This window comes from Glycine max, chromosome 2 (genome assembly GCF_000004515.6).
Source record: "Glycine max cultivar Williams 82 chromosome 2, Glycine_max_v4.0, whole genome shotgun sequence".
Classification (NCBI taxonomy): domain Eukaryota; kingdom Viridiplantae; phylum Streptophyta; class Magnoliopsida; order Fabales; family Fabaceae; genus Glycine; species Glycine max.
The window spans coordinates 48,641,732-48,659,603 of NC_016089.4; the positions used below are offsets into that span (position 1 = coordinate 48,641,732).

General features: G+C 31.5%; 2 protein-coding genes across 3 annotated transcripts; one reads left to right on the plus strand and one right to left on the minus strand.

Moving 5' to 3' along the window:
* Positions 1-806: 806 nt before the first annotated feature.
* Positions 807-2,253, plus strand: LOC100795438 (HVA22-like protein f). The gene is made up of 4 exons (XM_006575605.4): positions 807-1,005; positions 1,481-1,606; positions 1,702-1,945; positions 2,049-2,253. The coding sequence occupies exons 2-4, from the start codon at positions 1,566-1,568 to the stop codon at positions 2,073-2,075; spliced, it is 312 nt and encodes a 103-aa protein (XP_006575668.1). The 5' UTR covers positions 807-1,005; positions 1,481-1,565; the 3' UTR covers positions 2,076-2,253.
* Positions 2,254-3,702: 1,449 nt separating this feature from the next.
* LOC102669110 (uncharacterized) lies at positions 3,703-11,929 on the minus strand. Of its 2 annotated transcripts, XR_413345.4 has the most exons (4): positions 11,641-11,929; positions 10,278-11,541; positions 4,110-7,058; positions 3,703-4,013 (listed from the first exon to the last, which is right to left on the minus strand). XR_413345.4 is itself a non-coding variant. In XM_006575606.4 (3 exons), the coding sequence occupies exons 1-3, from the start codon at positions 11,670-11,672 to the stop codon at positions 4,224-4,226; spliced, it is 4,131 nt and encodes a 1,376-aa protein (XP_006575669.1). In that variant the 5' UTR covers positions 11,673-11,929; the 3' UTR covers positions 3,703-4,223. The 2 variants fall into 2 exon arrangements, 1 of the variants encoding a protein (XP_006575669.1); XM_006575606.4 differs by having other exon boundaries at positions 3,703-7,058.
* Between the last annotated feature and the right edge of the window lie 5,943 nt (positions 11,930-17,872).

Genomic DNA, 17,872 nt, shown 5'->3' on the forward strand with positions numbered 1-17,872 from the left:
GCTAGAAAGCATACCAAAAAAATAAATAGAAAATTCATGATAACGTCAAAAATTAATTTTGACCATTAAATGAAATGGATTATCAAGATTAAATTTAAGTCAAATAGTTATGGTCAAGATGTTACCTCTCATTTCTTACTTTCCCATTAGATAATTGTATATAGATTTTTAATAAAAAGATACTTTTCGTATAATGATAGTGATGAAATTTGAATTTGTCGCCTTGTACAAATTATTCAAACTCCTCTTCAGGCCCAAGATCCTAGTGACTTTCATGACATTGTTCAATCTTATTTTAACATTTTATTTAATTAATTTGATTATATTAATAAACCGAAGAGATATCAAATTGTATTAAATAATGTGAGAGCACAATATTAAATACAACTACAAAACTTTTTTGTGCTGACATTACACGAAAGAGGAAATTAAATTCATGTATACATACTATACTGTACTATAGGAGTAATGTACAACACAATTCAGAAAAATAAGAAGGAAGAAATTTAAAATAGATTCTCTCGGGACCCTAAAACTATTAATGTAGTAGGGTTTGAATTAGATTGAATTTGATGGGTACTACTATTTTGTCCTATACACTAAAGGCTGTAGTATTATTTACGCAACTCTACCGATAGGGGGAAAAACAATTGAAAGGATAGGCACCTTAATTGGTAAACATTTAATGCCACAACGACAAAAGGTAATACGATAACTCTCGAATATGCACCAAAGGCACGTGAAATACCAAAGTTTTGGCATCCTTATATTCCCCTCCCGTTTTGTTACACATATACCTTAATCTTTATGGTGTCTCTTTCCTCTCTTGAGAGAAAAATAAGACTTTTGGGTCATCCCACCAACCTTCCTTTCCTTTGATTTGCATGCATATCCACAATTAATACAACTCATATTCCTTCAAATCTCATACTAAAGCTTGAATTTTCCCACCTGGAAAGATCTGAGTATCGCAGTTTCTTCATCATGGGTGTCCTTGGAACAATGGTAAGACATTTGGACACAATAATAGGGTGCACAAATTAATTAATCTCTCTCCATTAATTTGCTTTTAAAAATATCTGTAATAATTTGTGTCGTATATGTTATACTTTTCACACAATTAATACCTGAGAAATCCCAAGAACAAAATTCATTTTATGAAAAACATATTCAGTAAAATATGTACTTTCTGCAATTTAACACGCACACACACTCATTGTAACTATAGGTTTTTCATTTTATGTTTTTCCCCCGTAATAACAGCCTGTTTTTTGTTTTCTGCATACCAGGCCTGTAGTGATGCTTCTTTATCCTCTTCAAGTAAATGCCATATCATGCAATAATGTATCATTTTCACTTCATGATTGCTATATTTCTTAATTAACAATTAATAAGAAAGAAATTAAGCATCCTACGCAAAGGCATGCATATTAATTATCTGATACTAGATATGACTAATCTATAAATGCTTGATTTCCAGGTAAATATCACAGATACGCGTCAATGAGAGAAATTGAAAGTGTGATGATCAACAGTGGCTAACGTATTGGGTTTTATACTCCTTCATGACCCTCTTTGAGCTTTCCACTCATGAGATCCTTGCTTGGTATGTTGACATCAACATAATGTCAAATTAAACTATATATATTTATAGGCACACAACAATTTAATATTTGAACTTTGGCATAATAATATATATAGGTTTCCCATTTGGGGATACCTGAAGCTTATGTTTTGCATCTGGTTGGTAATGCCAATGTTCAATGGAGCGGCTTACATAAATGAGAATTATGTGAGGCAATATATAAAGAATATTGGAAGAAGTTCCAATTATTCTGAGGAGTACAAGAAGGTCCTTCACATGATGACCTTCGATGCAAGGAAAGCAGTTGAACGCTATATCGGTAGATATGGCCCTGATGCCTTTGAGAGAGTAGTGAGAGCGGTATGATATACATGATTCAAAACAACTATGAATCATTTCTTCATTGTAAAGCTCATCTATATATCTGTCTTTTTAACATTTTTTTTAACTTTCATATGTGCAGGCTGAAAAAGAATCAAAGAAGAGCTGAGTTAATAGTGACTATATATTTGACCAAGTTGGAATGAACATTGTGAAATCGACACTTCTTTCTGTATATATTTCAACATGAAGGAGACGGAGTTTCAGAATTATTGTTTAATTAATTAAATCAAATGACGGCAATTATAAGATTCATTTATTTTATTTGTATCTTCCATGGTTTAAGAATGTACGTAAGAGCATTCTATCTAGTTTGATATAGTTATTTTCTGATTTAGTTAATAAAAAAATAAAATTATTTGGTGAAATTATCTTAGTTTTTGGCTAAATCCCTTTAACGAGTATTCTACTGCAATGGTTAATAATTGGTTTCCTCTAAGTTCCTCAGCATATATAACTATTAACTACCCACAAAATCATGCTTAATTGGGATTAAAATAATGGAAAAGCTTGACAATCGCAAAAACCATAATGCTTTCATAAGCAACCTTTATTGGGTAATACTCATCTTCAAACAAAGCGACGTACGTAATAGTCATTATGTATAAATTAAAGTGGCGGAAACCCAATCTTATAATAAAATAAAACCAGTTCAACCTTTTTCCTTCAACGGTTTGGCATACACGTACTATATAGTAACTTTATTATGCATATACAGTATATAGTAACTAATACTGTATTGAATGAATGTTTTTAACAGAGTAATTAAAATCAGGAAGAAAATAAAAATTGAAACATAAAATCATGCACCCGTTAGATGAATTGAATTATCCTAGACTCTTCCGATTTTATTTGTGGAAACATTCTAAAACGTAACAACTTCACCCCTCCTTATTTTCCCTTTTCATACAAAGATGCTGTTTGTTATTACTCGTTAGCATCACTTCCAGCTCGGTAATACATAAGCTTAAAATACAAGAAAGTTTGGCCAATATATAAAATACTTGGAGAAGTATGATCTATAAGACAAAGAATCAAACAAGAGGATCGACTGCGCAATACTTTGCCTACTAACTTTTATGTTGGATTTTGATAAAAATTTATGTTTATTTGGTGTTGCATTAATTCAGTATTTTGATCCTCTAATTTATTATTTTGGTTCAATTTAATCTTTTATTTTTTTTCAATCTGATCTTTTAATTTTTAAAATTAATTCAATTTAATATTTTAATTTTTTTTTTCAATTTATTCCTCTAATTTTTAAAATCGATTGATTTTCTTTAAAAAAATATACATTTTATAACGTTTTAAAATCGGTGATGTTGAACCATCATAAAACATAATTTCTGAAGAATCAAATTAAATCTAAATAATAAATTAAACTTACAAAATACTAATTTATTGGTAATAATCGCTGGTGTACAGGCAATTAATATCTGACACATCATTACCTCATTTTGACTCAAATGAATATGAAATCCGTTTAAATTTAATAAATTCATTAATTAATGTAACGTCTCCCTTGTAATTGAACTTGGAATGAATTAGTCAAATTAATTTATTTTAATATATTTTATCTCAGAACTTAAGACATGAATGGAAATTAAAACTATTTTCCCATCAAAAGCAAGTTGACTAGATTAACTTTTCATATATCCAAAGCAGTTTCTAATCAGTTCTTTTTTCTTTATATGAAAAATAATTGTTTTCTAAAAAATAATCAAAGCCAGTTCCAATTAATGAGGAAGTATCCAATGGTTAATGAATATAACTAAAGCCTCAAATTCAAGTTTTATTGAATAGGTTAAGAGAGATGGACTATTCCCTTATTATAAATCCCATCTTTCTTTCCTTTCTGCTGTATCAAAAATAAGCACATCATATATTTGCCATGTGGGGAATACCAGGCTCAAAATTAGAGATAGATATCCAAAGCGTCATTCTTTGGGGACAAAATTCTGCAAAGGGCATAAAACTTCAAAACTGAGAGCTGGATGTATCAAAAGACTGGATGGAATTATATCAATTTTCCACCGGTTTCAGCAACCTGACAATATTGATACATGGACAATCCTGTTATGTTCTCAAATGGATATATACTATGGAGGAGGAGAAACAGATATGATAAAATGATATAACTTACACCTAAAATCAGTATACTTTTGTCAATTTTCTCTGAATTTCTACATCACTATCACTGTCAGTAATCATCGCAGGTGAGAATATGGCAGAATAGCTTGTAATCCTGATCCATGTTTTAAGAGGAATTTAGGATGTGCTTCGCTCTTTTAGGACCAAGTCGGACAGGACCTGATGTTACCATGCTGTCCAGTTTAAAAGAATTCACAGCAGGATAACTTCCAGGATTTTGATTTTGTGCTTCATGCTGACAACACCTACTCCTAGCACTGCCCATGTGCGGATCCAGTTCGAGTGCTCTTGTGTTTCGTTGCAATTCCACGCTTGACTTTTCTTCAGGCAACCTAGTCATACGACTCAAGTTTTCTTGCACTTGTATATTCGGTAACCTGGAATCATCAAGATTGGCTGCGGCTGCAGGATTCTTCCTGGTATTTGCGCACAGATGATGCTCATCAAACTTCAATCTGTCAGCAACCTTATTTATGTTTCTGTTACCACTATTTATGGTAGAGGGTGTAACTGGAAAATGTAGAGGATGAACAATTGATGATGGAGAAAGAGGAGTTGTCTGCATGGGACCTAGAGAAGTCAGATGATTAGAAGGAAAGCGAACTTCTGCTGAATGATTCACAAATGGAGTAGTGAAATTATTTCCCCACAGATTTTGAGGAAAATTTTGACTAATTGAAGCAGAAAATTGCCGAGAAAAGGTCCCTGGTAGCATTTCATCTGTTGAGCTTGACAACCACGATGGTGAACTTCTGTAGGGACTATGAAACCAAGATGTTTTGGCCTGTTCATTCACAGTTGGCTGCAAGAAAGGAAATCCAAAGGCTGATTTTGTAACATGGGGATTTGTGTTCTTGTCATTCAGCTCACCATTGGTTACATGAGGCGAGTGACTAAAATTGCCAGGAGTAGGTAGTACCACTGATTGAGAGATCAATCCTAGAGGTTTAGCTCCAGGTATAAACTGCTCTGAAAAGTCATTGGATGCACCATTAAATACTGAATACGAACTAGACTTTTGAGTAATGGGATTGAAATAAGAACTGGCATTTCTGTTGACTCCAAGACTTCCATTTTGAGATACATGATTACCTAGCCGATCAATAAACTGTTGAGAGAATCCAGAGTATGTACTGCTCATCAATATGGTGCTTTGTGCTGCTTGATTGCTTTGAATTTTTGCTGATTGCAATACATTGTCAGCTGATATTTGTAAAGGTGAACCAGATGCCCAATTCTGCTTAGAACTTCTTCCCAATAAAGAGTGATCTAAAGCAGCATATTCAGAATAATTCCTTCTTCTGGATTCCTCATCAGGCCAAACATCTCCCGCAAATTGTTGCATCTCTTGGCTGCTTCTACCAATTGGAACATCTTTACCCATCAACCTCATTGTTGGTTGGTTGGAACTTGGTGAGATATGATCTGAATCTTCTTTCAGAGAAACCACCCCATTTCCATTATGATTCCTGACCCGGTTATATGGATTCTGTTCAATGAATGAGTTTTTCTTACGGTTCAACTCTGAATTAAGTGGCGGGACATAGTGACCGGAACACATATCTGAAGAATTAGGTCGGTGGATATCTTCTCTCTCTCTAGATTGTAACTCGGTGACAGGTAATCGGGTTGGATGATGTGGAAATGGATTAAGACAATCTTTTGGAAATGTCTTCTGAACAACATGATTTTCATTAATGCTTAAATTTTCCTGGTTATTTTGATGGAGAATATTATTAATGGGTAAGCCACTAAAAGAGCCACGTAATGTACTTGATGTATCTGACTGGTTGATCCTTAAGTCTCCACTTGAACTGAAATTGATTAGCTCACCATGAGAATTGAGTGGCAAACCAAAAAAATTCGGATCCAAACAGCTATTTTTGTCACTTCCTTTCTCCCAGCCTGTAATGGGGAATGAGTTATCAATCATATCTGCAGAAAGCATACGAGAAAACTGTCTGTCACCCAAGGCCTCGCCACTATTATCTTTATCTCCATAAGTTTGCAACGGAGATTCCGGTTTTTCATTTGCATTATATGAAGCAGAATAAGATGAAGAAGGCTCCAGAAATGTCTCTGTATTTTCATTTGAGTTAACAGCATCAACCTGTGGATCATCCAAATGGTCCAACTTCCCACTGTAGCTGAAAGATCCAGATTCACACACTTGTGTATTGATACCAGACATCTGCTCTTCTTGGACTGCAGAAAGAGGTCTAGAAATGTCGGCATATGGAGAACAATGCAGGGTAGTTCTGTTGCCTCCATAAAAAAACTGTGAATCAATATTGTCACAAACTGCCACCTTGGTCAACAATTCTGACTTCTCTTCTAACTGCTTCGACTTCTCTTGATTGATACAAGGCTTCAAGAAGCTTTGTACGGTATCTTGTTCCAGAGTGTTAGAAAACTGTTTACTTTCAACTATAGGGCAAACCTCCTCTCTCTTGTCTCTGTCTATATTAACGGCAATATGATCATAATTTCTGTTTGGCTCCAAACTTGCAGTTTCTTCATCACTTCCAGAAGACTTCTCCTTTACTATTGAAGAAGCCAGCGCATCTGAAGATAACTTGAACATGGTTTCATCAAATGAATTTGTCTTTTTTGGACCAAGTATATCATCTTTGCCAGAGAATTTCACATGTCTGTTCGAGGTTGGCTCTTGATCATTATCATGGCTTTCTTCAGTACCATCTCCAATACTACTGCCACTTGATGTCTTTTCAGAAACATGTTTGAAGTGGTTCTTAAGAATGCCATGAACAGGAGATACTGCTTTTGGTTGCTTTCCAACTGAGTCACAGTTTTTAACTTGTTTCTTTCTATCGATAGAAGGATCAACCTCATGAAGTGGAAGCATTTTATTATCAATTGTACCTTTTAGTTTTCTGGAACTATTAACTGCATTTTGCACCATGCGCTCGTAAGCATCATCCTGAGATGGACAAGATTAACAAAATTATGGATGTTATAATAAAATCAGAATAAGCTGACTAAGCTTTTAGGCTATGCAAAATATGAAGATAAATATGTTTTTTTTTGTAATGTAGCTTTTTTATGGATGTTATATTATAGCTTTTATAAGAAAATAAATAAAATTACAACAACGTTTATGCCAAAAGATGAATGTGAAAGGATTTCAATTGTCTATGACAGTTGCTACATTACAATTTACAGTAACTTGATGCCCAAAGATGAATGTCCCTAAAAGTTTACTCAGACCATTAATTGGTCATCAAAAAGCTTTTTGTAAAAGATTGACTCCGTTCATGACTATATTAATTGATCATTTTAGTATCAATTTTCAGAAGAGGGAAATATACAAATCCATATACGTATCATAAATGCATAGATCATATATTTAAGTAGCCATAAAATACACTTAGGTACTAAGAAAAACTATTGAATTTTTTTGTTATCAATACATCCCAGAAAATGCTCGTAGTTAATAATATAAAGTTATTTGAGCATATATATTCTGGTACAAATATACTATTATTTTTAAAGCTTTTACGAGTGAATATACATGAAATAACCATATATTAAGCTAGATGTAGGTATAATTATATATATGAATACCAGCATGAAGAATGCACGAGAGCTTCAATTCAAAATCTTATTTATCGATAGTAAAATCTATTAAAAGCTTTTACGTATTAATAAAAAGTACATATCCCTAAAATCGTTTTTTTTTATTGCACCCTAAAATCGATTTTAATTTACTTAATAAACAGAACGCTAAATAAACTTGTACAATTTGGTACGAATATTATTTTTTGGAAAAATCTAGCTGTAACTGAAAGGTGGGGCGTAAAATAATTATATGCTATTAAGATATTAAAAATCCGATAAGTTGCAATTACACTATGATAAAAAAAAAATTGTAAAGACAACCCTTTCTGTAACAAATTTTCTACCTTGTACAATTCCACTTTGGGGAATCATGTGAGGAATCTTCTGTTTGAAATCACAAGAGATTACTTCGAAAAATAATACCCTAGTAAAAATTGTACTTCTAAAGAAGAAGCTAACGAAAAACACATGCATGGATGTAGCAAATATAATTACAACAAACAACTATTACAGATTCTGAAATTAACCAATATCACCATGTGGTTAAAATTATTATTGTAAAATATTTTTACGATAAATACCTTGGTTCATTCTTTTAGAAGAAAATTTAAAATGCAAATTAATCATTCTTTTAAAATGAGAAAACCCTCTAATTATAAATAAAATATTCCTAAAGTCATTTATTTTAATTAAATTAAAAAAATAGTGGGATATTAATACTTTTCTCTAAATTAAATGGATTTTATTAAAAGGGAAGGGGAGGACAATGGCAAATGCATGAATCATGATGCTTAAATAGTTTTTTTTACATAAATTTGAGACTGCTACATTCACTGCTGAAATGCACATATCATATATGATACACCTCTGTAGAAATTTACGTGGTCCATATAACCCCATTCCAAACCTGAGATTTCTGTAGAATCTGAATGCCGAAAAAATTCAATCTATTTTAATCTTGAAAAGAAATGACAGCAAGGAAAAAAGAAATAGAGAAAAATAATTATGAACTGAAAGTGTAAAAAATTTTACAGTCATCCAATTACAGTCTATCATATATTAAAATAATTATCTTTAACTAATTCAAACGATTTGTGATTTGATGACGATATAAGACTATTTCAAAGAGAATCCATATATAAGCATTAAACTTAAAAAAATATTATGATTATGGAACCAGAGTTCGAGAAGATTTTAGGAAAATAAAGTATTTACTAAGATTAGTCTAGAAACGTTATTTAAAACAACAATCTAGACACTATTAAGATGCCATTACTGATACAGTAAGGACAGTCAAGTTATAAATTTCATTACTAAGGATACAGTTGGCAGCAAGATCATATCATCCTTATACCATCATCGAGTAAACTTCATGGCTAGCCAAGTTAAATATTTGACTACTTCCACTTTCAAATTTCGGCCAACGTAACCACAAACTGACATTGTTTTCGGTTTTCTCTTGGTTCTATATACACTTAGGTTGGGTTCTAATACTCATCGATTTGGTCGTATATATCTCAAAACTGCCTGAACATGTCCAAAACATGTGTCGCTAACTTATGTTGACCGATACATCGAAGTCATTCTCCCCACAGACCAACACTTTCAGAATATATGATCAGGTGTCTCACAACGACAGAAAGTTCAAAACCATTATACGTACCATCACCACTCCCTACTTCACTAATACGCCATAAAAAATGCCCATGCGATAATGATCTATATCAACCCAAGTCAGAGTATTCTTTTTTCTGATGATACATGCCCATCAAGAATGGCATATGCAAACATTCATCAATCCAAATCAACTAATTATACACTTCTGACAGATCCAACAAATGATCTATCAAATTCTGGACCTCCACTTGCAGATCTCCCACTAGCCAAGATACATCCAGCTGTAAGCTGTGTATAAACCTCTACGTCCGAAAAACTGGCCACAAGAGATATATGATGAGAATCTGTTGATCTACCCATGGCCCATATGATAATTCCCCCCCCCAAATTATTAGTTAATAGTGACGGGGCTAGAGAAACCCCTCATCATTAGACTCGGCTCTCTCTTCTACCTCGTAACCCATGAGTGGCCCCTTCTAGCTAGGGTACTTGTACTGATTATACACACAACACACACACACACAACAGCTGGAGCAACATTCTTTGCAGGCTTCACTAACTTCTGAATCCCTTCCGCGCACGAAGGCACTTGTCTTAGTTTTCCTTTTTCGTAACACTCCCCTTTCCCAACTTTTACTTGCCGCGTATTTCGCTCAAGTACTCAACCAAAAAAAAAAAAAAACACACTCACTTTCGTCCACAAATATGTGAAGCACTCTCTCTAATCAGCTTTTTCAGCAGTAAATTTATGCAGAAAAAGCAAGACATAGAGTAAGGAAAGGGAAAGCTATAATCCCATGGCATAAGAAACTACATCAACGCAAAATCTACAGTAACGGGTAATATTTTATGCGCAAATTCCATGAATTGCATACTTATTAGCCAGGAATTAGCTGAAAATCGCCGAAACATACAACAAATAACGAAAGATAAACTAATATTTTATGAGACACAAACCACATACCTTGTTCCCAGTTGGTACGTTGTTGAAGGCATTCTTCTTTTTCTTCCTCTTCTTCTTGCTCACAACTGTCTTCTTCTCATGGTTCACGAACCACACACCACTATCACCGTGCTTCTCCACCTTGCTTTTCTTCTTCAACTTTTTCTTGTTCCTATTCTTCATCGTACTCTTGTTGTTCTTAATTACCGAAGCAACGGGACTAGCAACAGTAGCATAAGGAGCAGGAGTGGCGGAACTAGTTGAATCTCCACCTGAATAGCCATAATCGGATTTCTCCTCATCTTCTTCCTCAACCTGAATCGCTTTCCTTTTGCTGGCTTCGAACGGTGGTGCCACAGTGAGAATCTCCGCGATCGAGCGCTTCTTTGGCACCTTAGGTTTGGGAGGCGCCTTAGGTATGGGCTTGCAATTAACAGTCGTCCTTCTCATCTGCCGCCGTTCCTCCCTGACAGCCTGTGCTAGGCAACCGTCTATGTGCGCGTTTACTGCCGTCACCGTGGCGGCGTTGAAATCCCGACAAACAGGACACACCATCTCCATCTTCTCCTCGGAGGATTCTCCTTGGTCCGATTTCACCTCGCCACCTCTGGGCGTGGGCCTGGATCTCAGCGCCTCAAGCCGCCGAGAGAGCCACTCGAACTTCGTAACGGTAATCGAGGTAATCGAAACATCATTCGCCTCGCCCTTGCGGAACGGCCAGAACTTCAACACGCTCTCGATTTGCGGCAACGGCGGCGGCTGCAGCTGTGGCCGTGGAGGCTGTTGTTGCTCCTCCACCTTGAAAATCTCAGCGATAGAGCGCTTCTTCAGTGGCTTCGACTTCGACGAGGAAGATTTCAAATTCATAATCCTCATGTGGCGACGCTCCTCTCTCATCGTCTGCGCGAGACATCCGTCGATGTGTGCGTTCACCGCCGTGAGCGTCACGGCGTTGAATTCGCGGCACACCGGACAAACCATCTCCAATTTTTCATCCTCGTTGTTGTTGGAGTCGGAAGGAGGCGCAGATTTCTCGAAATCCATAGATTCTGCAGATTCCTCTTCGCTGCAATCTCCGTCGCCATCGGTTCTCGAAACTTCCGCAGCAGAAGGCGGATTCTCCAGATTTTGGGCGTGGCTGTCGTTGAAATCGTCGGATCTAGGGCACGGATTCATGGGCGGAAGCCACGACTGAACCTCCTCACGTGACGTATCACGTGAGGAGGTGGATGCGAAGGGCCAGCACTTGAAAACATCGATGGACCTCATCTTGGATGTGTAGTCCCTGCAACACAGCGAATCAAAACCTATAAAGCGTGCTTCTATATATTTATATTAGTAAAACGAAATCCACAAACAATAGATAATAGATAAATAGATATACCTTATGGAGAATCCATCAAACGTAGCCGCCATGATCAGTGATTAGATGAAGAGAGAGACTATGAGGAAGAAGCAGAAAACTGAGAAAAGAGGAACATGGAAGATTATGATTATTAGATGAGAGAGAATAATTAACGTTTAGAAGAGAAGAAGGAATGGGAGAGAGTGTATTGTGTGTAGCTGTCTGCTTGCTTTTCCCTAATTTATGACTGAAAGGGACGTATGAGAGAGAGCTCTAAAGTGACGACAGATACAGAAGAAACGAAGGTGAGAGAACATTTTATTAGTTAATTAATTAACACTCATATTTAATGTTGGTGCTTGCTGATTAATTATTTTATTATTGCTAATCAACTCTTGTGCTTTATTCTTTTATTTCCATGCATGTTTTTAAAATTAATTAAGTTATTGGGACTCTGGTGTATAATGTGTATTTGTTTAATGTTAATGTTAGATTTGTAGTATGATCTGTGTTATATGCCCATGCTCCTCTACTTATATGAAACAAAGATTCTGCTGTAAGACCACAAACAGTCCACCATACGCCATCACCCACCAAACCACGCGCTTTCTACCTTCATAATATCACCCTTTTTTATATAATTATTATTATAAATAGTTTCCAAATTATATTTGCATTGCTTCGTTTTTTGTATACAATTAACGCGTTATTTTTCATGGTTTTGAGGTCCACTTAAATAATAAGAAATAAATAAATATAAATTAAGAACTAATGATAAATCATGTGACATTAGACATAAGATAATAAATATTAGAATTCAATTTACTAAACAAAATTGAAAAATATTCACTTAGTAATAACTCGAATTTCAGTTACTACTTAATCTTTATGGTTTTTCCTTGCTTAAGAAAGAGGTGTGAAAACAGGAAACAACAATAAAAATTAATATGATTTTCTTTCTTTTAATACTTTCATTTGTTGAGTTTTATTAAGTTATATTCACTTTCACTTTGTTCTTTTTACTTTCATTTAGTTTCTTGAGTTATATTAATCAATTCGCTTTTGCTTTGTATTTAGTGGCGATCACAAAGAAATGGCAAAAAAGAGATGTGAAATAAGAGTTCCTTTCTTGAGTTTTATTATTAATTTAGAGTTACTTTTTCTCCATATTTGGTGACTAAAAGATGAGGGGGGAAATGAGAAAGAAGGTAAAAATGGGATAAAATAATAAAAGTCAATTTATTATTTATGAAATATAGTGAAGATAATTTTTTTTTTAAAAGAAAATGGTGAATCTCACTTGCATTTTTTTTTTCAAGTAAAAAGGACTATAAATGATAAAGAAACGCGTAACCATTTGATCTATAATTAATTTTGCATGATGACATAATTTCTTTTGCATAACAATGTGTTACTAATTGACATCCACTTACATTCGACGACCGCTAAATGAACTTATATGTGTCTTATTTTAACCCAATTTTCATCAACTTATAATTTGTGTGCCTCTTGTTTTAATTCAATTCCCTGGAACAAAACACACACACCTCAATAATTATTATGCTATTTGAAACTATTCTATCTCGAGAAATAGAGCGATTTCATATTTTTTTTTGTGTACTTTAAAACATCCTTCTTAGAGCAGAAAATAGGGGGGGAATAAATAAAAATCTTATGTAGCTGAAAAATATGAGAAAAAAATCAGTAGCAAACTTTTCTCTCATTCAAATGTTTAAAGATTCTATCTTTCTCGTTTTATTTTTTCCGTGCAAATAAAAGGTGAAACGTTAGTAAAAAAAAATAAGGAAAATATAAGGTATCAAGAAAGAGATTAATAACAAATACTCTTGAATGTTTTTTGGATTCATGGTTGACATGCCTTAACTTATAATATATAATGAGTCAATTTTTTTTCATTTATAAAGAGATTTTTTTTCTCATTTACCATGATATTTGACTTTGTATTAAAAATATGATTCTAAATTTTAGACTGAAATCTATTAAAACAATTAAAAATATTAAAAATAATTTTTACCTTAATACTAACTTGAGACACGATAATTGTTTAATGTATATCCTTAATCATATTATTTCTTCTATGTATAAATTTAATTAGACTTAAAGACATTTTGATAATTACATTCTGAAAATCAATCTTAATTGATAGTATAAGTTTTCGAACAAAACATTGTGCATTAGAGTCTCTTTATAAATATGTTTTATCCAAACAAAAATCATGTGACTATAAATTTATATTTACTTTTGGAATCAATTTTAGAAAATTGCATTATTCAAAATGAATTATACGAATGCATATTCAAATGCTGATAAAAAAAAAACGAATACATATTCAAGCATGCACTTGAGCAATGAGCATATTTATATTTTCATGCGTAAAATTAAACCCGTTAGTCGCCAAAATTTTATGGTTGTTCGTATTTGTTGTTTAATAGTATATCAATGTTCTTCGTATGAAAGTGATTTGTCCTTTGAGACACTTCAAAATCTTTAAATAATTGCCTACGAGCTCACCGAGAATTGCTTCGATGAGTCCAACTCCATCCATTGATTCATTCATGAATCAAGCGCCATAGCATGTAGACCGATTCAATCCAATGTGAATAGAAAAAAAACGATAAAAAAATCAAAAAATCGAATAAATCAACAATCAAACAGATAAAAAAATTATAAAAGCAAAATTTTTTATTGCCATCAGATCAAATTTTGGATTTGATTTTAGAAATTGATCCAAACTAAATGTATATATTTCTATTCATAAATTTATAATATCACTTATTTCTATTTTTATTTCTTATATATCTATAAAATTATCACATATATATAAATTATATTTATTTATGAAAAATATATCTAATTAAAGATATTTTTACTAATTATTTAAGTTAAGATACTTAAATATTATATTATTAGTTATATAATGACATATAAAGAAATATTTGATACTTTAAATTATTTTTCATTATATTTATTAAATATCATACCTTTTATTTAATATTTTCTTAAAAAATTAAAAGTAGAATTAAAACTAAAAATCGATCCAATTCAAACAATTTTAAGTTGGATCCGATCAAATCGAATTAAAAATTTAAACCGAACCAATTGAATAATAAATTAACAAAAACAGAATGATTGAATTTAATCATTTTTCTCTTTAAAATCAATTCAATTTAATCCAATAACACCCCTGATGAAAATAAGTTATGATGCTGAGGGAGGCAACAAGGAAGCAAGTATAAGAAAGGAAGAACTATTGATTGGGGCAGAGGTAATTCAAAATTACAATTAATGCATGGTTTGTGTTTTTTTTAGTTTTTAGTTTTTTTAAATTATTTTTAAGTTAATAAATTTTTTATTTAGGTTATGTTTAGTAAAATTAGTGTAATTGAAAATTGAAAAAACCAACTTATTATTATATTAGAAGTGTTTAATAAAATTAATTATTAAAATAGTTAAAAAGTATAAATGACATAAAAATAATAATACTATAATTTATTTTAAAAAAGTAACAAGAAAACTAAATAAATATATTAAAAATAAAAGTGAAGAAAAAGATAAAAAAACGAGAAATTAGAAATTAGTATTTCAAAAAAAACAAAAACTTAAAACATAACTTAATTACAACTATTTTATATTTTTTTTTAAATAATTAAAATGCGTACAGTAATAACATAAACATATTTTACATTATCATATATAATTAAAATTTTAGAATAAATTTTAAAGGCTTACGTCACTGAGCCATCCACTTCATCAACTTAAAACATTGAAAGTTCAAGATAGTAAAAGACACCTATATTAAAGTCCACTACAAGTGACTCAATTACAAGACAAGTTTGATACAATTTAAAATAGGAGAGCACACATTAGTCAAGGATACATTTCTCTTAACCAAGAATGAAATTAATGATAATAATAAAAAACTGTGCTTCTTTACATGTACCATTTTACATATTATTTTTTTAAAAATTATCTCAAACAACTATTGTCCTATTTATATACGTTACTTTCCTAGTTGTTTAACAATTTCAATATATCCTATATCCTATTATATTTTTTTAAAATTAAATTTTAATAGTTTTTTAAAAGAACTTATCAACAGTTTAAAATAATCTATATAAGGATGGACAACTTCAATTTTGAGATACATGAAAAATAATATTTTCTTTATCCTCCTCTTATCATCTTGAATCTTTTGAGCATCATTTATGAGATTCTAGCATTTTTTATTTTTTATTTTTGCTTTAAATACACAAATCTGTATGCATCACAATGTAAATTTTGAGAAAGCAAACTGATCAAGGCCAAAATTTACTTTCAAAACAATACTATTGTCACATCACAATTACTGTCTTATTTTTTCCAATAATTACATAATAAAATAATGTTTTTAATATATTTTATCATTAAATGATAAATATATATTATTAATAAAAAAATATTTAGTAAAAAGCGATATAAAACATTGCAAGAGTTAGTGTAGTTTATGAAAGTATAATTTAATCTCTTCTCGTATAAATTTGATCTCCACCTAATTTTATTCATTAAAAAAAAAGAGAAGCATGAGAAAGAATGAATAAACTCATACATGAAAGAAAAAATGATGCTGCTGTTTATAATTTTTCTCACTACAAATATAAGTAAAATCTAAAGCAAAAAGAATGTAAAATTTAAAAAATGAGAAGACAAAAAAAAAAGAGAGAGAGAAGAAAACCTACTTATATATATTTTTATTTTTTATATAAGAACGAATGTAGTATTAGTTATAGGTAAAATAAAAGAAAGTCAAGTAGTTGAAAAGTTATAGTGATCACTTCCATTCATCTGAGGTGAATGTCTACGGATTTTATAAATTTCAACTAGGATTACACTTCAAGTTTCAACCTTATTGCATTATGAAAAATGATATTTATAACTGTTTTTGTCGACAACTATAGTCATAACTTTGATTCTTTTTATTTTTAAATATTTCTTTATAGTTATATTCGTTTTCAAAAAATATATATTTCAATACTTAATAGAAATAATTTTAATATTAATATATGCACGGAAAAATCTAAGCCAACTTACTCTTTAGTAATCATTGATTAGATATTTAGATGTACTTGAGACCTTGAAAAGAAATGATTTTAAGATAGGACGCATGCAGGTTGGTCGCAGTGAATAGGATGTATTCAATCTGGACATTTGTACATAAAATATACCTGGATAGAATGCATCTAATTTGGACAAATTTAGATATGTAGAGCTTTTTTGGGTGGCATTTAGATATAGAGCTCAAATCATTAAGATTAACATAAATGATAAAGCTAGCTTGTAAGAAGAAATTGTACATTAGAATTATCCAAAGATAACTAAAAATGTAAGTTAGTTTGCAAATTTAGTTTCCAGTTTTCATTTTTGTTAATTGATCATAATACATTTTACAATGTATGTCTGGTTAAATATTTTTCAAAATGTATATATATATATATAGAGAGAGAGTTTCAAACAAAAAATAAGATATATGCATATGGAGAATTAGATTTTTATCATTAAGATTTAGTGACTTAAATGTAAAGTGAAAGATTGTATTTTATTAGATAAATCTTAGTTGAATGGATGAAAATTTTATAATCAAAAGATTTTAAACGGGTAACAAGAAATTATTTGATTCTATTTCTTTTTTTTTTAAAAAAAATTGTTTCCCAATAAAAATTAGTCTTATAATCATCTAAAGGCTGAAAACTTTATAATCAAAAGATTTAATTTAATTTAATTTAATTGATTAAACAAAGTTTATGTTATAAATTTTTTAATATTATTTTTAATTTTTACCGATAAAAAAATCATTCTATTAACATATTTTATTTATTTTTATTTATACTTTTATCACATAATAAACCTTATTTCATACTTATATTTTTCTCTTCTTTTTTTTATTCTCTAAATGTTTAGATAGATATCCACCAAACATATTTATTTTCGAAAAGCTACAAAAACTGTTTTTACTTTTTAGAAATAGTTATGAAACAAGAAAGGCCACATCTTGTTACAATTGTTTTCCAACGTTATAGGTACTATGCTTAAGAATTGAAAAGACATGGGATGGAAGTATCATGAAGCGCGTGAAAGGGACGAGTTGTGTGGCGATGCTTAGAATATGAGGCGCCCCCAATAACACATTACACACAATTGTTAGAAAAATAATTAGGAAATCAGAATTACGAACATATCAGTAAAATTATTTCGCATATAATTAATAGACAAATAG